The 25,109-nt window shown below is 40.3% G+C and overlaps 1 protein-coding gene across 1 annotated transcript in view; it reads right to left on the reverse strand.

The window, feature by feature from the left end:
* Nucleotides 1-25,109, reverse strand: part of CASTOR2 (cytosolic arginine sensor for mTORC1 subunit 2) — a 234,407-nt gene that overhangs the window by 24,690 nt on the left and 184,608 nt on the right. The window contains exons 3-4 of the mRNA XM_073615078.1: nt 6,391-6,584; nt 4,204-4,336 (exon numbers count right to left, since the gene is read on the reverse strand). Coding sequence (XP_073471179.1) covers nt 4,204-4,336; nt 6,391-6,584 — 327 coding nt within the window. The remainder of the gene's footprint in view (nt 1-4,203; nt 4,337-6,390; nt 6,585-25,109) is intronic.

Here is a 25,109-nt window from a genome sequence, read left to right on the forward strand (position 1 = left end):
CAATTCGGCATTTAAAGTTTAAATGAAATCTGTACTGACAAGAAATTGGGGCTTGCCACTGCTCAACTCCTGATAAGACTAGGTTCCCTACTTGACACTGGTTTTAGTCATTGTTCAGGAGCAAGCATGAAGATGAAGTCAGAAAAAAGTCAAAACACAGCATACATGTTTGTATTGTTAGTGTCCCAAAAACTGTTTAAACCACCATATAAGCATGCAAGCCTGGCATTTTCATAAAGATATGTCAACTACCACAGCTTCCCTAACTCAGTACTGATTTCTTTTTTACATTGATAAGAGAAGATAAAAAAATCTAACCTCAAACTCCATCCACAAATGTTTATTTTGTAGTTCTGGATAGAGCTTGGAGGGTCAAGTTGTTATCACTGTGTGTTTCTAAAAGGGAGATCCTTTCCTGCTCTATTCAATATAAAAATAGGGAGTTGGGCTTTAAAGAGCAGAATCACTGGAATCTGAATCAACCCAAAAGCCACCTAGGTGAGGCCTAATCTATAGATTTGCATTAAACAAATATAAATGTGGTAGTTCCTATTCATTTATAATCAGATGAAAAGGTTTTTCTGCATGGCTGGGGGAAAAAATAGTAAAGGGAATTTCCTGCAAGTACAGGTAAACTGCCTTACTCATCAAGCAGCGATTTTTCCTTTCCCATATCCACATAAACCAGCAATTCAAAACTGCTATTTAGTGCTTTGAACTCCCTTACTTTGTTCTGGAGCACTTCCTTCCAACTATATATCACCAGAGGAGATTTCCACTTCTGCTGTCACACTAGTTTACACTCTGCCAGGTATTATCCCAATGACTGGACACATTTTTTATATCCCAATTTACTAGCTGTTATCCTGGCACCATCCCTTACCTCATTAGTTTCTCCCCATGCTTAATCCAAGCATTAATATGCTCTGTTTATTCCATGCCTTTAACTGGTATATCCCCTTCTTCGTTCAATTACATACTCAGAAAAACACATTTTTTTACCTGTTTCTCATCTACCATTATCTGTCAGACTCCTATACATCTAATAAAACAAGCAAGATGCTTCTTTTCAAATTTTACATGAGACCTTCTACAATGTGGATTATACCATAATCATTCATGTCATCACTGTTCAAAACTCACTCCACTGAAAGATCATACTAAAATTCTATCATGTACAAAATCTTAAGGTTTCTGATCAGTCTTCAGCTTTTGACACAACCGATCACTCATTGCTCCTCAAGATTTAATTCTTGAACTTTCTTGACTTTCCTCTACTAGATGAACATGAAATGTGACCATACATAAGGGAACCTGACCATTTGGGAACAAACATTTAGACTCAGAAAATCATTTTGGTCTCCATGCCTCCGTTTATGAGGCGGGGAGCAGAAATAAATAGAACACAGGACCAACTTTACAAACACTCCAATCACCAGAGATGTGGATCTCCAGTGCTACTCCAATACAATAGTTGATTCTGCATTTAGAGGGAAGAATAATGACAAATACTGAATAAAACACTCACTGTTACTGTAATTGAGACCTCAGTGATTAAGCCCACTTTGGGGCGAAATGCATCTGAAGGACCTCCCCTGTCGGTGGAGAGCAGAGCTGAAGCCATCTTACATTACCTGGTTTAGTTTTGGTTACAGTGAGTCAGTGTCCAATCGGTTGCCATTTTTCTGTAGCAAGTTTAGATAGAACATGGTAGAGCTGCACAATTAATCGTTAAAAAAATTGTGATCTCGATTCAACCCCCCCGACTATCTCTATTGCAGAGCTTGCCGATTCTTTCATATGACAAGTGGAGAGACTTATCTGCTCACTCAGCTGTCAAAAGAAAACATCTGGGCAGTCTGCCAAGTTTTTAACATGAAACATTGTAACTAACTCTTCCTTCTTAGATCAAAGGGATAAACTTCTGTGTGTAAAGAAAAAATCCAGGCAGTCTGACAAGTTTTTAACAACGTGTAAATGCAGGAAGTTTAACCACTTAAAATCTAAGACCCCTTTCACACCGAGGGCGTTTTGCAGGTGCTATAGCATTAAAAATAGCACCTGCAATCCGCCCTCAAACAGCTGCTCCATTGTCTCCAGTGTGCAAGCCCGAGGGCTTGCACACTGGAGCGGTGCGCTGGCAGGACGTCAGGAAAAGTCCTGCCAGCTACTTCTTTGGAACGGTGAAGGAGCGGTGTGTTTGCCGCTCCTCCCCATTGAAATAAATGGGGCAGCGCTGGGATACCGCCGGCAAAACACCACTATTGCGGCGCATTGAGGGCGGTTTTGACCCTTTCTCGGCCGCTAGTGGAGGGTAAAAGCACCCCGCTAGCGGCCGAAATGCGCCGCAAATCCGACAGTAAAACGCTGCTAAAAATAGCGGCATTTTACTGCTGATGGGTGGCTTGGTGTCAAAGCCGTCTAAATCTTTTTCTGATGCTTGTTTAAGTTAAAATCAATATTTTTTGCAAGAAAATTACTTGGAACCCCCAAATATTATCTATATTTTAGCAGAGACCCTGGGGAATAAAATGTCAATTGCTGCAATATTTTACGTCACACTGTATTTGCCCAGTGGCCTTTCAAACGCAATTTTTTGGGAAAAAATACACTTCAATGAAAATTAAAAAAAACAAAAAAAAAAAAAAAAAAAAAAACACAAAACCGTAAAGTTAGCCCATTTTTGTTTTAATTTAAAAGATTACGTGAGAATCGTGAGAGAATTGTGATCTATCTTCTAAGCAAAAAAATCGTGATTCTCATTTTAGCCAGAATCATGCAGCTCTAGAACATGGCCTAGACACTGACTCCCCCCCCCCCCCCTCTCCAATTGCTTCCTCCTCACTTCTCTACATTTGATAAGGCACATAATGTCACTTTATATATACTCCAGTTTGTGTGTCCATTTTTTTATCCAGCTGTTGGACTATACATGTGCCTAGACAGGGCTCTAGCTGCGCTTATATTCAGTTTTTTCAGTTTATGTTTATTTTTAATTAAAGTAGAACTATAGGCACATTTTTTAATTTTGGATATTCTAATCCATCTCCACTCTATCCAAAACTAAAAAAAAGAAAAGGATTTGCCTTTAGTTGGACTTTAATATGTACCAGTTGTTCGGATTTTTTGTTCATTTGCATTTTTTGTCTTTTTTTTGCACCGCAGAAGATTAAAAAATGTATTACAACGTGTAATATTTATAAACAACTACATTGTTTGCCTCATAATACAATGTGTGAGGCCTGACTGGAAAAAAAAAATGAAAAAAAAAAATACAGAAGTCTAGATGTACCTGCCAGGTCCTATGCATGCATAGCCTGGACACCCAAAATATACACATATTAAAATCATGCCAAAGTATGGATTTGATGTGCAAGCAATTTTACCATCCGAGTAAACATTAACTGGTGTTTCCCTCCTCTGCAAATACTGCTTGTCTGCCAGTCACTAGACATGTGCAATTCGTTTCGTTCCAAATTCTTTTTTTATCGAATTTCCACAAATATGTTAATTCAGAAATATCCAAAATAACAATTTTTTCTGTATATTTGTAAATTTGAAAATTCATAATTTCGAAAAATTTGAAAATCCAAAAATCTGAAATAATAACTAATAATAACTTAACTATTACTATTAATTTCTAGGTATTGGAATCTCATTTCAAATTTGGCTGTTAGTGAACCTAACGAATACGAATTTATCCGAAGTTACGAATTATCCGAAATAACGAATTCCGTATCTAACCAAATGGAACGTAACTAATAATAATAAATAACAATAATAATAATAATAAAAACATATTTATAATGAATTCATCCAGTCCATTTGTTTAGATGCGGCATTTGTTAATTCGGATAATTCATAACTTCGGATAAATTCGTATTCATTACGCTCACTAACAGCCAAATTTGAAAGGAAATTCCAATAATAATTTAATAGTCAGTTATTATTAGTTATTTATTCTTTCTTATTTTCGGATTTAAAAATTTTAGAATTTACAAATTGCAAACATAACAAATGACCCGAAAAAAAAAACAAAACAAAAAACCCCAAACGAAATGAAAATGAACTAATTTTTCGGCAGTGCACATGTCTACCAGTCACCGGATAGACACAATTATGTCTAAGCAGCTAAAAAGTTTTTTTTCCCCTAATAATAAATGTCCTCGTATGATTCGATAGGTATCTGTGAATGGCACTTACCAAGCTTGGGTTTCACAAATCCATTTGTTACTCCAAGATTATCAGCAGCCACAGTCTCTCCATTCACCACCTGCAATATAGTAAATTCTGCTGCCAGCGTGTGCATTACAAATGGCAGATCCCTCTCGCGTACCTGGCAAAGACATAGCACAAGAAATCAAGCTATCATCTGGTGATTTCAGATTACAAGACAAAGATTTTATTTTTTGAGGTAGAAGATTTGCTTTAATATAGTCTTTTACATAGCCTATATCTATTTAATCAAGCAGAATGATCTGCAAAGTGTAAAATTACATTTATTCAGCTGCAATGATGAAATCTACATGGTTGTTTGTGGCTACTGCAGTGATCTGAAATAAATCTATTTATGCATTTTTTGTACTGCTTAAAGTGACTCTAAACTCTGGTTTACGCTGGCTTAGAAGGAAAAAATACTATTCAAGTATGTATCTTTAACTCAAAAAAAAAAAAAAAAAAAGAGTCCCTTCTATTGCTGACAACTTCCTCCAAATTCCTTTTTTTTTTTTTGCTACTGTGATTCAACTTCCTGTTAGAGGGTAGCCACATTCGTTGTCCATAGGTTCACATAGCCACCCTCTCTTTCTCTCTCCAGAGATTGACTATGAACTATAGGATTTGTTGTGTGCATAGGGCAGTACACATGACCGCAACCACTGCTTGTTCCAAAAAAATGGAAGTGGGTGGGAAAAGGAGAGATTTGGGAGCATAAAAGAGGCAGAAAAACACAATAAGTAACAATTTCATGAAAATAGATTACGGAGCCATTAAGTAGTAGATGCACACTGTATATAGATTATTTTTGGAGAAGAATAATATTTTTTAGTGTCACTTTAAGGTAAAATGCAAGTATGGGGTTTATTTTAACAATGTGACGTAATAAATAATAACACTTATATAACCATTTTAATCAGCCTATTTTAAACAGTTTAATAACAGTTGACTTTTGGTTGGTTGCAATAGGATCCTGTTATAACATATGAGAGAACTATGAAGATTCAATTGCTATTGCAGAATAGATTAGTATATGTCTGTAGTTGCTTGTATGCAGGCCCTTGTTTAAGGTCCAGTAGTAGCTGCTACATAGGCTAATGCTACACCACCGTGTAAGTTGTCAGATTTTAAAAGGACAATGTTAGAATCAGAAGTGATTGTAACAAATTGGAAAGGTGACCATACAGGATGGATGTACAAGCCAATTAGTTAGTAGATTAGATCATGCTTAGTTTAACCAGCTTTTGATCAATGATAGCATCCTTTTTCACATGCCACAAACGTAAAGCCCTGTGCACACAGGTCGAATGTTGGGCGGCATCCGCTGGTTTCTATTGAACCATTTGGCCCGTGTGTACTGGAGCTGGTTCAACAGAAGCCAGCCTTTTACCCCCCTTATACCCGTGGAGGGACTGAGCTCCTGCATGAGGATGCCGAATATAGGATAAAAGGTTGCTACTCCCAAACACTGGTCTTACGCTGCTACCTCATTACCTGGAAGGATTAAGTTCCTGCATTAGGATAAAGGGCTGTTACTTCCAATACTGGTCTCATGCTGTTACCCCGTTACCTGAAGGTAAGGGGCCATTACTTATAAGTGTGTGGTTTGTTGAACGAAGAGGAAAACACCACTGTAGATTTGTTCCAGATACTTCACCCTTTAAAGGAGGACTTTCATATGTTCATTAATTATTCTATTTGGACATTATGAACTAATAGTCACAAGGATTGTTTTTTGCACAAGTCACTCTGTTTAGTGTTTGCTTGCTGTGTGCATGTCATGCACAGTAAGATATTAATCACATTGGACATTTGCACTTTAAGTTATTTCTTTTAGATATTTGCACTGTTTGTATTTAACAGGTACATCTCAAGATTAAGCTTATCCATTGGTGCTAATTTCACTGATTGTGTTTGCAAGTTGCACTTTTACACACCTTTAATTATTTTTCACATGTTTTGGTCACATGTGTGTTGATTTATCCTTTTGCTACAACCACTAGCTGTTATTTATTATGTAGTGTGATATCATTAGCACTGTCACTTTACTTTTATGAGCTTACACCTACACAACTAATATACATTCGTTCCCCAACCTCTTCTTTATGCTGACTTTTCAATGTAGAACACTATCCTGTTACTGTGTTATCCTATATAACGTGCACAATGACTTACCAATATGAAATCTGTTTGATAGGTGGATAGCATAAACACAGAGATGTTCTGGTCTGCCAACGGTGCAATGACCGATTTGGCAATTTTGGTCACTCCAATTGGTTGAGAGCTAGATGAGCTTCCGCCTCCTGAGACCACATTAAGGGCTAGCCATGTTGCATCTGCTACGCTCAAGTGTTCTGAGGATGGGAGTTCTGAAAATAAACACACACAAATGCATATGTAAGACATGATATACCTTCAGCTTTTCACTCACATTAAATTTAGTGTTCATGGGCATCATCTTCAAAAGGAAGTCAAAACTAGCATGCTTTCAGCCACTTCTACACTAAAGTGTATCAGCAGTGTTTGATCGCTCATTTCTCCCCCTCCGCTCTGAGCAGAGAGCAGTCAGTTACCAGCTCTCTGCTCTGCCCCTCCAGCAGGCAATGGAGCGCTGGCCTATGGAGGGGGACAGGAGGGGCTGGCTTAGCCTCTCAGCAGATCGCTGAGAGGCTGAGCCAGGTGCCAGTCCAGGCTTCTGGCTGGATCCCAAATATAAAGTTGGGATCTTTCCTGAGCCTGGACAGGCTAAGTGACGTCAGCTGACAGCGGGCTTTAACATCAGCCCACTGATGGCGGAGAACGGGTCACAGGAGTCCAGAACAAACTACACTCATGTAATCCCCAGGTGGAGTATAGCCAAATTAGCTTTTGCTATACTTCTCCTTTAATAGAAACCTGAGATTGTACCAGTGTGATTATAATGAAGTAATACTCTCCCATTCAGAAATCAGTTTGAAATGGATATAAAGAAACAAAAGCAATTTATTCATAACAGAAAAAGTTACAGAATCTTCAAAAACACATTTGCTAAAATTGAAAGGGACTGTCTTTTCTTACAATAACTGGAGTCACACTTTAAAAAGCCACTCTCATTATAACAACTGCAGTTCCTAACATTTAAAATATGGCCAGTTACCCCAATTCTCTGTGAAATTAGGGTTCCTAGTATTTGAGAAACAGCAATATACATGAAAATGGTCTCTTGTTCAACTTGCAGTCCGTGCAGAAGTGCATCTGACAGTGTGTTGTGCAGGCAGTGGAACCCAAGGTTGGATGGAAGAACCCATACAAAACAAAGGCAGTCTTACCTGAAAGCAGTTCATAGCATTTAGCCCCTGCTCTACAACATTCTACATCCTCAGCTACAATGTGAGGACCAGGGTGTTGAGCTCAGTAAACACTTTAGATCAATTTTTTTTTTTGGTAAGTGTCTTTCAAGCACTCAAACTGCAGTGGTGTGAACAGGCCTTACAGGTTTCCATATTTTAAAGTGCACCTCTGCTAAATCTATGGTAATACAAGTATTATTATTAACAAGTAGTAAAAGAAAAAAGAACTCTACAATAAGCCATCTCTGGCCTCACTAGCTGCATGTACTGTGAAGTAATTCTTTCTCAAACATCCTCAAGGATCACAACAAATGCTATTAAGTCGAATTTAAGTCCTTCCTAGTAATGAATTCAAGTTTCAGCCTCATAGAAGCAAATCTTTACTAGTTGTGAATTTTGAAGATGAAATTATCCACAATGCTTAGAGCTACACTGAGGGAATTGAGGCGATTGAGGGCTTTTCTGGTTTGTTCAAAATATGTAAATATTTTATTGTGCATAATCTAGGCACAGGTTAATTTAAAATAGAAAAACAACTTAATAACAACTTCCCTTCTTGTAACTATATTAAAAACCTTGAAGCAGGGGACATAACCCCTAAAGCTTGTCCTGAAAAATTGTATGTTAGTGCAAATAAAAAAAGTATCACGGACAGTACTCAATTTCCTCTGTCACAATTGCACTAATACGGCTACAATCAAATCAAGTATATTAAAAATAAAATTAACTAGTCAAAAAGGCAATGGCTAGGCAGAAATACAAAAATATTATGTAGAATCCATATAACCATGACCACAAAAAAGCAAACTGGTTCCAATGGATAATTTTAGAACCTGTACATAATATCAACAAATTCACAAAAATATATATTTTTTTTTTTCATGTTGGAGCTGAAATGCATAAAAGACAAAAAGTTCAGCAGGTTGTTTTAGGATTTTATTTTCATTCAAGTATTCACAAATCGATAATTGCTGTGCCTCTCTGAAAAACATAAATTTCCAAGTATTCCCATTAAAAGATGTAGTTGAATGTTCTCTAAAAACAACCCATATATAGAACTTGACCTTTAGATACAAAGCCATTTCAGTACACTTATCTGAGATAAAACTGTTCAGTAAATTGCTTGTGTACACCACATCCCACATGTTCTCTTTCTAGAGAAAAGAATCTAGTTGCTAGGCAAATATGTCCACTCAGAGTAGGGGTGTGGGAGTCACCATGGACATCTAGGCACAGTGGGATAACAGCACAGATAGCACGTCAGCTTCTCAGGAAAGGTTCATTTAATTTTACACATTTATTATATGTATAACACAACATAACCAAAAATGACTACTGCTTTTGCAATGTATCCAAAAGACTTGTATTTAGTGCCACCCTAGGGACAACACCATTATACCATAATTATAACATGAAAAAATGTAGAAGAGTTGTTTAGATCAGTCTCTATAAACACCTCCATAAGAGTTGTGTGAAAAAAAAAGAAAAATGGTGTTTTGCATCTTGACAGTTCACCCTAGCACGTCTCTTGCTTGGTAGCATTTGGAAATCCTTTGCATGGAGCACATTCAGACATTTTTTTCTAAAATACTACATTCCACAGGACTGCTTGAAAATGCTACATAATTTAAAAATGTGCATAAAATGCTTATTATAATTTTAGTAGAAATAACCAAAAACTCCACAAAATGCTTTGAAGTACTTGCTTACAAATGCTTTTCATAGGATGAAAAAAGAAGGGAGTCCATCAAGTTCAACAAATAGAAACAAAATTAAAAATAGTTGAAAAGACTTGTAAATATCTGTAACGACACCCCGTGTATAAAAGGGGTTTAAGCCGTTTAAGACATTCCATTTCTGAACACAAAGGCAGCTACTGAACACTTCAATCAGCTGAACAAGAAACCCATACGAATAATTCTCCCCCAAGTACGAGACGAGGCTCTGTCTTGAGGTTCAAGCAGGAATGACTTTTTATTTTGAGATCTCACAGAAATATATACAACAGGATGAAAATACAACCTGTAAGCAGACACCTAATTAACATGAGCTAATTATCTAATCATTTACCCAGACTAGGTGACTCAGAGACATGACCTTTAGGACAGATTTCATGTCTCCTACACATTATCACACAACTCAATACAATTGCAGGGTTAATTAGCACACTGGATGAAAAGACTCTTTAGAAGCTGTGACAAGTCATACTAGACTAATTTACATTATAGCAGACACAGACAGACAGGTGGCTGGAATTGACATCAGCATCTCCTAACAGTATTTGTCCCAGCATTATGAATCAGCCACGATTTCTAATACGGCAGATACAGGGTACATTATTTTCTTGGTCACCCTGCACCCAAAAGTGACTCCCGTCACAATGTCCATTCATTATAAATGCTTGCATAATCATGGTATTTTCCAGCACTCCTGGGCTAAAAACACAGGGGAAAATCAGGTTTTTCAAATAAAAATGTTCTACTTACCAAAACACCTATTTGGCAAGCTAGGGACCCCTAATGCATCCACATTTTTTCACATACAGTTGTGATTTAAATATTGGGTATTTACAGTGGCAACAAAAAGTACATGAACTCCTTGAAATTAACTTGTTTTTTGTCGTAATTTGCCAGTCAGTCTGGTCCAGCTGCCGCACACTCGGGCCAAATGTCGGACGGTTTCTATTGAACTGGCCGATACTACCCAATATATGGTCCGTGTAAGCAGCCCTTAAGTCACAAAAATAGACAAACTTAATGTGCTTAAAGTGATTGTAAAGTCTCGTTTAAAAAAAAAAACACGTTATACTTACCTCCTCTGTCAAGGTTAGTTTTGCACAGAGTAGCCCGAATGCTCCTCTTCTCGGGTCCCTCTTTACAGCTACTGGCTCCTCCCTCCTGTGGACTGCTCCGTCAGCTAGCAGCTTTCTATGGGGGCAATCGAGCCAGAGCTCCATGTACCCATTCAGACACGGAGCTCCAACCCAGCCCCCTCTCTCCCCCGATTGGCTGACTGACTGCTGCTGTGTCTCAGCCAATCAGGAGGAGTGTCCCGGATGGCTTAGACACTCGTGGACATTGCTGGAGAGAGAAAGGACTCAGGTAAGTAATCAGGCGAATGAGGCTGCTACACCCGGAAGGTTTTTTTTATCTTTAAAGCATAGAATGCATTAAGATAAAAATAAATAAATAAACCTTCTGCCTTTACAACTCCTTTAAGCTGATAACACACAAATCATATTAATTTATTGCGTCTTTATTGAACATACCCATTAAACATTCACACTAATGGAGGTAAAAAAGTGTGTGAACCTCATTTGGTGACTTTTAGCAGCTTTGGATCCGACCTGAACAGAATTTTTGACCATTCCGCTCTACAAAACTGCTTCACCTCAGACACATTTGTAGAATGTCTGGTGTGAATAGCTCTCTTGAGGTTGTTCTACAGCATCTGTATAGGGTTAATGTCTAGGTTCTGACTGGGCCACTCCAAAAGGTGAATTCTCTTTCTGAAGCCTGTCTGTGGTGGATTTACTTTGATGCATTGTCTTGCTGCAGCACCCAACTTCTATTAAGCTTCAGCTGTCAGACAGCCACCCTGACAATATCCTGTAGGATATTTAGGTAAATGAGGGCAATTCAATTTTCCCTCAATGTTTGCAAGTGGCTCAGGCTGTGAGACAGCCGAACTAATCCAAATTGCGTTGTTCTTCCCTCCACCATACTTCACCACTGGGATGATTTTTTGATGTTGGTAAGCTGTGCCCCCTTTTGCACCATTCATAGGGATGCTTGTCAGTTCCAGTGATGTCTTCAAACATTTAGCTGTTACTTGTGGGTTCTTCTTTACCTCATTAAGGATTTTGCGTTGTGCCTTTGGTGTCATCTTGGCTGGGCACCCTCTTCTAGGAAAAGTAGCCACAGAACTAAGCTGTCTATTTATAGACAATTTGTCTAACTGCTGATAGAGGTCTAAACACTCTGAGATTGCTTTGTTCCAGCCTTATGGAGATTAAGGGCTTGTTCACACCACACGTGCATGAAAAGTGATCGGAACTAATGGGAAAACCGTGCAGATTTCACTTGCAGAGACAACAGTTTACCTCAGTTTTCATGCACATGGACATCAGTTTTCATGTACGTCAGTTATGTGCCCTATTCACACCAATGTTGAGGTCATGTCAGTTTTTTTTCCCGTGCAGAAAACTGCATACACGTTTCAGATTCCTGGGCAGATAAAATCTACGTGCGATACCAGTGTTGTGGTGTGAACAGGGCACACAGAGAACAACTGTTTTTCTTTGTGCCCTTGCAGAACGTGTGCAGAAAAACTGACGTCTCTGTACCATGGTGTGAACGAGGCCTTAAGTTGAACTTTATTTTTTGACTAAAGTCCTTCTAGATTTCTTCAGGATTGCCCCTTTTGCAGGTATAGCTATGTAAAACATTAAAAATAAGTGCCTATATTGTTTAAAATCAAGTAATGCACTATTTCATCCTGCTCTGCACATGCTCAGTTGCTCTCCATTTTTAGGCACTGCTGAGTTTGTAAAGGCTGATCTGCTGACAGCCTTAAAGCGGAATTAAACCCTCCTATCCTTTACAGCCAAGGAAGCTGCTTCTGTTTGATCTGCAACTGCCATGGTGCTGTACATGTGATCAGTTATGATACCAGCCATTTGATGATTTGACAGTTTGGTTAAAGTGGAGTTCCACCCACTTTTACAACTCTTCAGCATCCCTAACTAAACTGTGTACTGTAAACGAATTGGATATTTTTTTTCTCAGCACCTACTGTATATCTGCTGTATTCATTTTTCACTTCCACCTCCCTGGCCGCGGCCCATCGCATCATTTCCTGTTTGCAATGCCTTCTGGGAAGCGGCGCCAACTTCCTCTGATACTGCCGTTGCTATGGAAACCTGAGCTGAAACCTATTACACTGCTTGTGCTGCACTGAGCATGTGCGAGATCTGCCAGGAAGAAATACAGTCTGGCTTCAGATGCCCACACTTAAGATGGCCACGGCCTGCTGTAAGTTTATAAAATAACAAACTACTGCTATAAACTAACAAAACAGACCTTAGTTTACAGACCAACTTTACTAGAATACATTAAGCTTGTGTATTATAGGGGTATTTTAATTTAAAAAGTATAATTTTGGCCAGAACACCACTTTAAGGACACAATCAAATATGACAGTTTGCATTTCCAGTATTACATAGTTACATAGTTACATAGTTAGTAAGGTTGAATAAAGACACCAGTCCATCCAGTTCAACCTGAGTGAGTGTGTGTCTACAACCCTGACCCTTGTCCCTAACCCTGTACATCGCACACTCACATCAGTCCCTACCCTCAATCCAAGGTCCCCATTCATATACTAGGGCCAATTTTGGACAGAAGCCAATTAACCTACCAGCATGTCTTTGGAGTGTGGGAGGAAACCGGAGTACCCGGAGGAAACCCACGCAGGCACAGGGAGAACATGCAAACTCCAGGCAGGTAGTGTCGTGGTTGGGATTCGAACCAGCGACCCTTTTTACTGCTAGGCGAGAGTGCTAACCACTGCACCACTGTGCCGCCCCAATTGCAGGAATGTACTGTAACTGTTTTTTGAAACCAGTAAATCAATGGGTTTAGTTTCGCTTTATGATTTACTGCTGTTCAGGGGCTCTGGGCTTCAGCAAAATGGCAGCTTCAGCCAAGAATAAACAGGAATAATGCTGGAGGCAATTTACAGCACACACTAATTTTGGTAGCATAATTATTAATGTGGAATGTATATTCCTTGTTAAAGAACATTATTTTTTATCAAGATGTTATGAGTAAAGTTCTGCTTTAATTACTCTTGAAAGTATGTCTTCAAAGAGCTCCTTTTTGCAAGGCATCATTCACATCAGCTGATGCTTCTAATGAACAGCATTTATAAAATGTTGGAGTGTCTTTTATCCATTAAAGTAGCTTTAAACCACACCTCCAAACTAATTTCATTACTTGGACTCCAGGTGCGCAAACTACTAACTCCAATTAGCTATCGTTAGAGGAGAGCTTTAAGCAAAACTTTTTTTCCACTTTGGATAGTGTAAGCGATTGTTATAACCCCTGTAAAATTTTTTTCACCATCTCTGTCCCTTTGCGGAGATTTCCCTTCACTTTCTGTCCCATAGCCAAACAGGAAGATAGAGGAAATCCCTCCAAAGGAAGGGAACTCCTTGGGGACCACCAGGTCACCAGAACTAGTGTCCTCATTGGAAGATTTCCCCTCTATTACTTTTGGGATTTTCTTTTACTTTCACGTTCAATGATAATGGTAAACCGGACAAATAGAGAGAGTGAATCTCCTCAACGGGGGGGGGTTGTTACAGACAGCAATAACACCTGACAGGTGTTCTAATCCCACGCCACTCTAAAACTAAAAAAAGTAAAAGTTTGCCTTTAGTTATACTTTAAAGTAATTAGTCTATGGGTTCACTTACTTTTTCTTTGAGCACTGTGAAAGTTTAATAAATGTGTTTAATAGACATGAGAAATTAGAACTGTTTGTGTATTATCAATATTACTGTGATTCAGTCCAATAATGGGCAGACTGATTGTACTCCAGCCAATCTGTTGATCGACTTACAACCAGCACATCGGACTTCTAGCATGCGATTATTGCCAGCGGCTATAGCCGCTAGCAATAATCACTGTGTTCTCCTGGCAGGGAAGGCGTCCTGTGACTGGAATATGAAGATCTAACAAAACGGTGCCATCTCTTACAAACCTATAATTGGTAGCATGATTCAAAATTAATTTAACAAGATTGCGTGTTGTGCTCAGAAGAAATCAATGTCAGACAGGACAATTGCTAATGACACTTATACTGCGTGAAACACTTTTGTGGCAGTCTAGTGCGTCACTAGAAAATTACATCTACATTTTAGTCTTATTCAGTTTATGTCATTATCACACAGGTTCAAACCCTACAATCAGACAAATCACTTTCCAGCTGCTAATGCAATCTAAGGATATAGGATATATGCAGAAAATGTTTATCTCCACAAATCTTAACTTTTCCTGTAGCGAAAAAAAAAAATTGGATCCTTTAACCACTTACAGACCAGAAGATTTTCCCCCTAAATGACCGGGCCATTTTTTGCGATATGGCACTGAGTTGCTTTAACTGACAATTGCGCGGTCGTGTGACGCTGTACCCAAACAAAATTGACGTCCTTTTTTCCCCACAAATAGAGCTTTCTTTTGGTGGTATTTAATCACCTCTGCAGTTTTTATTTTTTGCGCTATAAACAAAAAAAGAGCAACATTTTTTTTCTCTAGCTTTAAAGTGTTATTTATGACAAATTAAAATAAATTTTATCTCCAGGGTGAAACACATCAAAATGTGGAAAATCCCAGGGGGTGGACACTTACTGCCGGTTCACACAGGGGCAACACGATTTGCAGGCCGACTCACAGAGGCGACCTGCACAGGACTTCAGCAGCGACTTGCAAAACGACTTGTGTATAGAAGTCAATGCAAGTATCCTGAAGTCGCCCCAAAAATAGTACAGGAACCTTTTTCTAAAACGGAGCGACTTGCGTCGCTTCTATTAGAACGGTTCCGTAGTACAGAATGGGACGCGACTTGTCAGGCGGCTAAGTCACCTGATAAGTCGCCCCTGTGTGAACTGGGGCTTATGCAAACTGTATATTTAAAGATAAATAACAAAATACCAGCAGAGTTTAATTTTTGAGAGTGTTTCTCTGGCAGAAAAAAAAATGCTAAATGCTAGTACAAAAAACACACCAAATTAGCGGCACTGGTAGTTAAGCCAGAGTGCATGGAGCCTTAGGAGTCCCTTTGGTGACCTTGCGAAAAATGTGCTTTAAATGGACATTAAATGGCATGAATAGCTCAGACACCTTTTCTATGGATATCTGACCCTAAAAAAACCCTGAAAATTCTACTTCCCCAAGGCAAGAAGGTAACAACTTCAAAATGATCCAAAAATAGTTAACCTATCAGAAGTCAATGGGACTGTGGCGATAAACGCATGTAAAATGTAGGTGATCTGTACAGCCAAACTACAGCGCACCAGTGAGAACCCGTGTAAATCAGAGCTTCATTGGGACTTCAGGTGCAATGTGTTTAATGAGTCTTCAATGCGTTCACAGTGTGTGTGCGATGCTCAGACCAAAGAACAATCACCCTGCTTTTTTTACAGGCCCAGATTCAGACCACTCAGAAGATAAACATGACAACTGCAGGCATTTAGTTCTTTGGATAGCTGAGCGTTAACAGAGACACAAATTAGTCAATCAGCCAGTATGCCGTGTCCCTTGAAGTAGTTTTAATGCAAAATATTCATGTTGGTCTGCAGTACACTTTAAGCGTTTAAAGCAGTGTACAAAACAAAATGTTTTTTTCCCCTTTTGCATCTCAATGTTCTAACACAACAAACTGATTAACTGATTTCGTTCTTCTCAGCTTTGGGAAAGGGTATCAGCCCTATAATCTCTAGTTCTCCAACACTATTCAAGCACTGTCATACTGCTTTCATACAGAGGACCCCTGGGTCTTCCTGGATCAATACACATACAAGATAGCTTACAGTGCACACAATGTAACCTCAGTTTCAAGAACTCTATCATACGCACTGTGATATAATGATCCACCTCCTCACCAGGAGCACAGCAGTAGAACAAATTCAGGCATCATTGTTCTTTAGCTGCCCCTCCAGGGAATCCGGCAATGTGGCAAAAAAAACAACTTAAATTATAGATTAAAGCACTTGCAGACACACAGCTTCTCTATGCCTGATCATTAAAACGGCAGATTATAGAAAGAAAAAGAAAACACATTTTATGTAATATTTTATCTACGGTTTCTACTAAATGTCATAATGTATCCCAGGAGGCTATCATAACGTTAACCTTGTAATATGTATAAACTACTTACCATCATTCATTGTCTGGGTACATTATACCACAGTTGATAAAACAATATTATTAACCAGACAATCAAGTCAAAAGAAGGTGTTCCTTTATGTTCTAAATCTGACGCTTCAAGAATAAATGCTCTATACATATATATAGAAACACAGTTCCGTTATACAATGTTTTGACTTGCCACCATTTTAAAGTGTAAAATGAGTTGCGCATTGCAAACTCGGCACCTGCTGGGTGCTAAGATTAACGTCTACACACGTGAGAAAAACCGGCCGCAGGCGGTTCGAATCTCGGCTGGTTCAGAAGGGACCGAACAAGATTTAAACCGTGTATGAGCAGGCTGATTGTACCCAAGTCAATCCATCGACTGACTTGGGTACAACCAGCATGTCATATTTTTTATGTGATTATTGCCAGCAGCTATAGCCACTAGCAATAATGACTGTGTTCTCCCAACAGGGGCTGCTCTGCATTCCCCCTCGCCAGGAGAATACAACAGGTCCACAGGAGGGACTCCCCCACCAACACTTATTTCCTTTAGCCCACGGCTGAAGGAAAGAAAATTGCATCATCTATGGCCTGCCTTAGATTGATTACAAAAGCAAGTTGAATCCATCCCACGCCCAATCTGTATGGCAGCTGGTTCGGCTAGCTTCTGTCGGACAAGCATGGTGGATTACCAGCAGCTGACCGACTCACGATCAGCACTCTCAGCCAATGGCTCTAAGTGCTGACTGGAGGCTTCTATCCCGTCAGAATACAATAGCTCAGCATGGGAGATTGCTGTACTAACATCGTCGGATTGTTAGTAAAGCGGCTCCAACCTGAGCGGTCAGTTTTTTTCTGTTAATCCCACTGGCTTGAATGAAAAATCCCAAAAAACTGTGGTGTGTACTAGGCTTTATTTTAGGGTACAGCTTCTACAGTTGTGATCCTTTTAGGTTGTGTTTTTCAACACAATTAACTATATAACACACTGTATTTGATAACAATGCAGGTAAGCAAATTAAGTCTACACTTTAAACACGTACAGTTAAGAAGTTCCACATATTCCCCAATGACCGTCTAGTCTTATTATAAACAAAGGACCCTTTGGTAAACCGAATTATTATTACAGTGAGCCTGTAATGTCATCCCAATGCATTCATTTCCATCACTCTAGTCCCAAATATATCTCTATATTCACTTTAGATGTGGAAACAGATTTCCCGCTGGATGTAAAACTGGATGGGAAAAACCAACACAATTAGATTAAGGCAGATGAATTAAAGGCGTCATCATTATGGGAGAAGAGAGAACTCAAATGAAGAATTTCACTGCACGGAAATCATATTGAAATGAAAACCTCTAATCATAGGCAAAATGTATTGGTGTATAAAACTAGGCTGTTCCCAGAGGAAATTGGCTGCACTAATTAAAGCAATTTGCAACTTCTACTAAAACATATTAGGCTATTTCTGTATGAACAGATTAGATGACTTGTGTACAGATCATTGTACCTTGGAGGATACTCACTTTTTATTGAGGTGGATTATTTTCTTCCTAAATACAGAGAAGCTACAGTTAAAAAGGCAAATACAGGGGCGCTACAGTTAAAGCAAAGCGCCAGTATCCCTGTCAGTTTTCTCCAAAAAGCATCCAAGTTGGTCTCTTTTTTTTGCACGATATAAATAGGATACTGGTATAAATGTATTCCTTCTTCTTACTTACAATGATATTTATTATTATTATATTATTATACAGGATTAACCCTTCCCTATGCTATCCAAAAAGCTTTAAAAAAGAATTTTTGGCTGGAGCTACACTTAAAAAATGTACCTGTTCCGACTTACAAACGGATTCAACTTAAAGTGGTGTTCTGGCCGAAATTATACTTTTTAAATAAAAATACCCCTATAATACACAAGCTTAATGTATTCTAGTAAAGTTAGTCTGTAAACTAAGGCCTGTTTTGTTAGTTTATAGCAGTAGTTTGTTATTTTATAAACTTACAGCAGGCCGTGGCCATCTTAAGTGTGGGCATCTGAAGCCAGACTGTATTTCTTCCTGGATCTCATCCTTGCAGATCTCGCACATGCTCAGTGCATCACAAGCAGTGTAATAGGTTTCAGGTCAGGTTTCCATAGCAACGGCAGCTTCAAAGGAAGTTGCCACCCCTTCCCAGAAAGGCATTGCAAACAGGAAATGATGCAATGGGCCGCGGCCAGGGAGGAGGAAGTGAAAAATTAATACAGCAGATATACAGTAGGTGCTGAGAAAAAAAATAAAAAAATATCTAATTTGTTTACAGTGCATAGTTTAGTGAGGGATGCTGAAGAGTTGTAAAAGTGGGTGGAACTCCACTTTAAGAACAAACTTACAGTCCCTATCTTGTTTGTAACCCGGGGACTGCCTTTATTTTGAGACTAGGTTAGTGATGTAGCTGGGGGCCAGGTTGTGGATGGCTTTGCAAGTTATAGTTAGTATCTTGAATTTAATTAGTTGGCTGAGTGGCAGCCAATGGAGGGATTGGAAGAGGGGTATAGCAGATGCTCAGCGGTTTGTGAGGTGGATGAGCCTGGCAGCATATTTTTTACAGGATCCCGGCGGACAGGCAGCAGTCTCTGAAGCCTGCTCCTACTTGTTTCCGTGACTCTGTGCAGCCGGCTACCCAGCATGCATGTCCTGAGCTCACTCTTGCGCTGTAAGGATGCAGTGCGGTGCACCGTTTACGGGTTGCTATAACAATGGCAGCGGGGGCAGAATTTCCCGCCCCATTGCTTTGGCAACCTGTCAATCAAGATGGAATTCAAGTACGGTTCAAAGCCTTCTGGGGTAGATGACATAGTCCTAGCAAATGCCTAATGATGACATTGCCTAGGCACCCAGGCCCGGAAGTGCAGGTTATAGAAAGAAAAGCAAGGTATTTTGAATTTATTTAAAAAAAAAAAAAAAGCCCTCACAGACTGTTCTACGGGTGGGCTGTGTTTCTACAGGTGGATGTGTTTCAAGGAACTTGAAGAAATGAGTGGAACTCCACTTTAAAGAGGCAAATACAGAGGCGCTATAATTAAAGAGGCAAATACTGAGGCGCTACAATTAAAGAGGCAAATACTGAGGCGCTACAATTAAAGAGGCAAATACTGAGGCGCTACAATTAAAGAGGCAAATACTGAGGCGCTACAATTAAAGAGGCAAATACTGAGGCGCTACAATTAAAGAGGCAAATACTGAGGCGCTACAATTAAAGAGGCAAATACAGAGACACTACAATTAAAGAGGCAATGCTATGGTGGCCCAACAGCATTCTCTGGCCTTGGATTCAGTTTTGTACAGTTTTGCTGTCCCATGTTGATTTCCAACACAGCCTTACAAAGCTGAACTCTGTTTCACATAAAACCCAACTACAGCCAAAAATGAATAAATACCCATCCCTCCCTTCCAGCTTCCTCGAACCTATACTTCCTCCCATACAGGTCCCTTTCTGACACAGTTTCCTCCTGTGTGGACTGCTAATCCAGAGTCAGTTGTAAGCCTTGCCAACTTGTAAGCCTTTTCTCCTATGGGTCGGAAGGTTTTTAACAGGACCCCTCCACTGGCCAGCCAATGGGAATTGTCTACATCACACAGACAATGATGTGCACACCCACCCTGAAGGAAGACCCCTCCAGGAAGTAAATAGTGACAAGAAGGATCCAACCCTGAATGATCAAGTAACCACTGCTTCAGGTAAGTGAAAATGGCGTTTTCAGAGGTTTTTTTTTTTTCCCCCTCTCCCCTTTTCAACCCAAAGAACAGATAGAGGTGGGAGGGTTTTTGCATTCATCCTGTAGTTGGGCTTGCTTAAATTTCAGATTATTCCTGCTGGCTCAGCTGAAATTCAAGCACTGTATGGCCTGCCGCAGTCAACAAAACTTAATTGCCACTCAACTTTTGACATAGGAGCTTGGCAGAAATTTGTCGGCTGAACAGCACCTGAATCCAATCAGATGCAGCCACTGTTTTGATATTCTGACAGCCTACAGCGCTGGCTGTCAACCTGCACTCTAGTTCTTTAAAATGATTCTTAAGTATCCTCATCTTCGATATATTCTGTCATTGGTAAGATTAAGGGCAGGTTTACCTGGAGGGAGCCCACCCCTCAAATGTATATGGATGCATGGGACACCAAGCAAAATCACAATGGCAGCTGCAGGTATCCCATGCGTGCCTGCACAAATTTACAAACTGTACAAAGAAATGGCAAGCACCCCAACCTATAACTAGCCTTTGCAGCAAGGAGCAAATGGAATGGCAAGGCACATTAAAAACAAACAAAAAAAGTTGTTCTTTTTTTTTTTTTTTTTAGTTATACATTGGGGTGGTTGTTATTTGTTTGTACAGTTTGTGAATTGGTGCGGGCACACACGGGATACCATGAGCTGCCATTGTGCCCCTATAACTTTAAGGATGGATGGGCTCCCTCCAGGCAAACCTGTCCTTGATCTATCCAACTGCTAGATATGTGCTCCAATTTGGGAGACTCATAAAATGATAGCGTTAGGACCGCAGTAAACTGGGGTGCCTTAACGTGGCCACTGCAGCTTACAAATATGTTTAAAAATATGTGCGACCTAACTCCTTGTTTTTAATGTGAACTGTTAGACAGGGTCAATTTGGTTTTGTTGCAGGGTGGCGAGCTGGAAATGTTTATTTTTGTTGTGCGTTGCCCTTCCATATGCTCCTTGCTGCAAAAGCTAGTTGGTGTGGTTGCCATTTCTTTGTACATTCTGTCATGGGTCCTCAATGAGAGCTGGGTCATGCCAGAGACTCTGTTGGAACTAATAAAATTGATATATATGCAGATTTAATACAAGCTAAAATGTGCATCCTGAGAAAGCATTGTATCAAAGTGCTTTGGGGTAAGGCCAACAAAAGCACCTGCTAGCAGTGACGCTGATTAATGGATGAATCCCTGAGCTCACTGACCAGTAGGACCCCCTGGCGGTATTTATTGCCCACACCTGTTTAGTACCACAGCATGCTAGCTGGGGGCAGAAGAAGCATGGTTATGTCATTATCTTGTGTGAGCATCTGAACAAATTATCTGTTCACGGATCTCCTACTGATCACACCAGACAAAGCCTGCATGAAAGGGACCAAATTCCCCTTTAAAACACCTGCAAAAGTTGCAGTTAGAGAGTTGAGACAAACCATTTAACACTGACAGAGGTGCTTATAATTGGCAGCGGTTTCACGACGTACTCATTTTTAAGGCTTGACATTTACTTGACTCAGCCCCATAATATGTATTTTACCAAAAACTCTGTTTGCTAAAATTCATTTTGTAGTGAATTTTTACTGAAAATATGCCTTGTGAGAAACAGCTGCACAAATATCATAACACTGTCTAAGTTGGCCCTAGTATATGTACTGTATGTATGAATGTGAGTTAGGGACCTTTAATTGTAAGCTCCTTGAAGGCAGGGACTGATGTGAATGTACAACATATACAGTATGTAAAGCACTGTATAAATTCACAGTGCTATACAAGTACCTGTAATAAATGAACACAAAACATTGCAACAGCTATCATCGATTAGTTTTAATTCATACCCACTAATGTCTATTTATATGCTGCTTCCCTTTTCCTCAGACCTTGACTGTGCATCATTACAATGCGGAAGTCCTCTCTGGTAATCAGAATAGGCACTTTCCCCCTTTAGCCGCCAGTGCTTGGTATGATCGGCACTAAAGTAACAGAGCCTCCCTGTCTTTTATCATCACACTCTATGAATTAGGCTGGGTTCACAGCCTGGATTCGGGGCGGCCAAAGAGTGCACTGCACAAGGGTCCTGTGAGTCTTTGGCTCCGTTTCAGGCCCGAATTCAGGCAAAAATTCAGACCTGATTCGCCCCTGAAACGGAAAACAGGGACGCACAGGATCTCCTGCTGCGAGACGCTCCGCAAATAGTGTGAACCCAGCCTAATATCTGAACAGGGTATTGATTGATAATTTAAATACAATGCCTAATCATGAGGTGTGCAGAGAACACCTGATAGCAGACTGTATTTGTTTACCAAATAGGGCTGAAACAACTACCGTATATACTCGAGTATAAGCCGAGTTTTTCAGCACATTTTTTTTGTGATGAAAAAGCCCCCTCGGCTTATACTTAAGTTTCCCTGCCTCACTGTGCCCATCTGCAGCCTCATGCACCTGATCTCCCGGCGCTGTGACATGCAGTCTAGTCGGCGGCCGTCCAGTGTAACAAAGCCCCGCCTTCTCCTCTTCCTCGATAGGCGAAACACTGACTCACAGCTGGGAAACTGAATCAGTGTTCCGTCACGGGCGAGGAGGAGGCAGGGCTTTGTTACACTGGACGGCCCCCGACTAGACTGCATGTCACAGCGCCGGTGTTCTGGAGATCAGGTACATGAGGCTGCAGATGGACACAGTGAGGCATGTAGATCGGCACAGTGAGGCTGTAAGTGGGCACAGTGAGGCTGCAAGTGGGCATTGTTGACCCTCTTTTCTACTTACAGTAGCTGCTGCATTTCTCACCCTAAGCTTATACTTAAAGTGGATGTAAACACAATGTCATCCTTTCTTCAGTACTGCCATAGGGGTTATCTATAAGGATATACATGCCTCCTGCATGTATCTTTACCTGTCAAATGTCTCCCCTCTGTCTGTTATTGGTCCCGAAAAACTGCATATTCTGTGGGTGGGTCTGTTGTCTGGAGCTCGGTGGGTGGAGCCGTGATGTCAGTAGACTCCCCGCCCACCTCTACACTCCCCTTGTCAATATGCATTTTCTCCTGTGTATTTCTAACACTGAACTTCTGCTTTGATCTCTAACATCCAGTGAAAAGACAGGAAAGTAACCACATGACTTCAGCATGCCAAATCATGGTGAGGTGTGGAACAGCCAACCCTTGCAGAGCTGCTGAAGAAAGGAGTGGGGGAGGGAATTAAAAAAATAATGCATGTCTTAGGCTAGTGCACAAGATGTAAATCACCTGTCACTCACAGCAAGGGGGAGGATTTAACAAAGTTTATCTCTGTTTGTCAAGATTTATCTCACTGAACAATAAAAGAGGATTGCTCAGAGCTGGATTAACTCTGTGTGGCAAGACTGGGCTCAAATGATAGGAAATCTTATACTCAACATTATTGCAGATCAGTAAGTGCCTGAGAACTCGTGAATTTGAATGTGCGAAAAGCAATGCCTCATGAGACCATGTAGACTCCCATTCAGAATAGGAACGTTTTGACTGCCGGCCGCAAATCGTGGTAAAATCGCAGTGCGATTATGCCACGGTCAGTGGTCAACTTAGTCTGTGTGCATACGAGCCATTACAATCACTTTAAGTACTGTTCTGAGATTAACATCTGAACCCAGACAAGGCTAAGGATGATAGACTGAAGGTAACAAAGCATTAGAATTACATTTATTTCAATAAAGTGTCTTTTATTTTTTAAACTTTACATATTAACCAAATTATACACCACATTATTTTGAGGTTTTTATCCGATTAATCAAAACAGTAATCGTCCAGCTAATCGATTATGAAAAGAATGCTTAGTTGCAGCTCTAGTCTAAATAGTTCAATTCAATCTATTTTTAGATCTCCAATCTATTTTTAGATCCCGGTCTAAACAATTCAATCTATTTTTAGATCCTCGATCTATTTTTAGATCCTGGTCTAAACAATTCAATCTATTTTTAGATCCTCGATCTATTGTTAGATCCTCGTTTAGATCCTCAATCTATTTTTAGATCCTCGATCTATTTTTAGATCCTCGTTTAGATCCTCAATCTATTTTTAGATCCTGGTTTAACCATTGTCTGCCCTCGCTACAGCCGAAAGACTTAATTGCCGGGAGTCCCTGGATGTCCTTCTGTTTAACTGTTCCCCGCAGGCGCGCATCGGGGAAAATCTGTGTTGCCCTTGGACACAGCCAATCACAGATCGTGCTAAATGGTCAATCACAGTGGCCATTTAGCACTCGATCGGCATGTCCAATGAGAGATTATCTCAAATGTAAACATTATCTCTCATTGCAGGCTCTCCCTCCTCATACAGAGACCACGTGCGAGGAGGGAGAGCTTCTGTGATGCAGATTGTGAGTGCCAACACTGAATAAAACACAGTAAATACAGTGCCCACAGTACCTATCAGTGCCAACTGTCATCAGTGCCACCTGTCAGTGTCACGTGTCATCAGTGTCACGTGCCATCTGTCATCAGTGCCACATCAGTGTCACGTGTAATCGGTGCCATCTGTCATCAGTGTCACGTGTAATCAGTGGCATTTGTCATCAGTGTCATGTGTCATCAGTGCCATAAGTTCCCACCAACAATGTCTAGAAGATTATTTTCAGCCGAGGAGGCGTACAATATTCTTGCAGCCGACGAGAGCAACGGAGAGCTCTCCGCTTCGGATTCCCCCTCAAATTCAGATTCTGAGTCTGACGTGGACTACGAGCCAGTCCTAAAAAGTGGAACACTGACAGCCTCAGAGGAGGATGATATTCTGCCCACCAGACAAAGGCGTTCAGGTAAGGAGGCAGTGCCATCCACCAGCACCGCAGTACCTCGGCAAGAAACGCCACATACCAATGGGGTGTCACCTCAGTCCCAAAAGGTTAGGTCTCATGCCAGCCTTCCCT

The sequence above is a fragment of the Aquarana catesbeiana genome, linkage group LG02, assembly GCF_042186555.1.
Source record: "Aquarana catesbeiana isolate 2022-GZ linkage group LG02, ASM4218655v1, whole genome shotgun sequence".
In the NCBI taxonomy this organism is placed as follows: domain Eukaryota; kingdom Metazoa; phylum Chordata; class Amphibia; order Anura; family Ranidae; genus Aquarana; species Aquarana catesbeiana.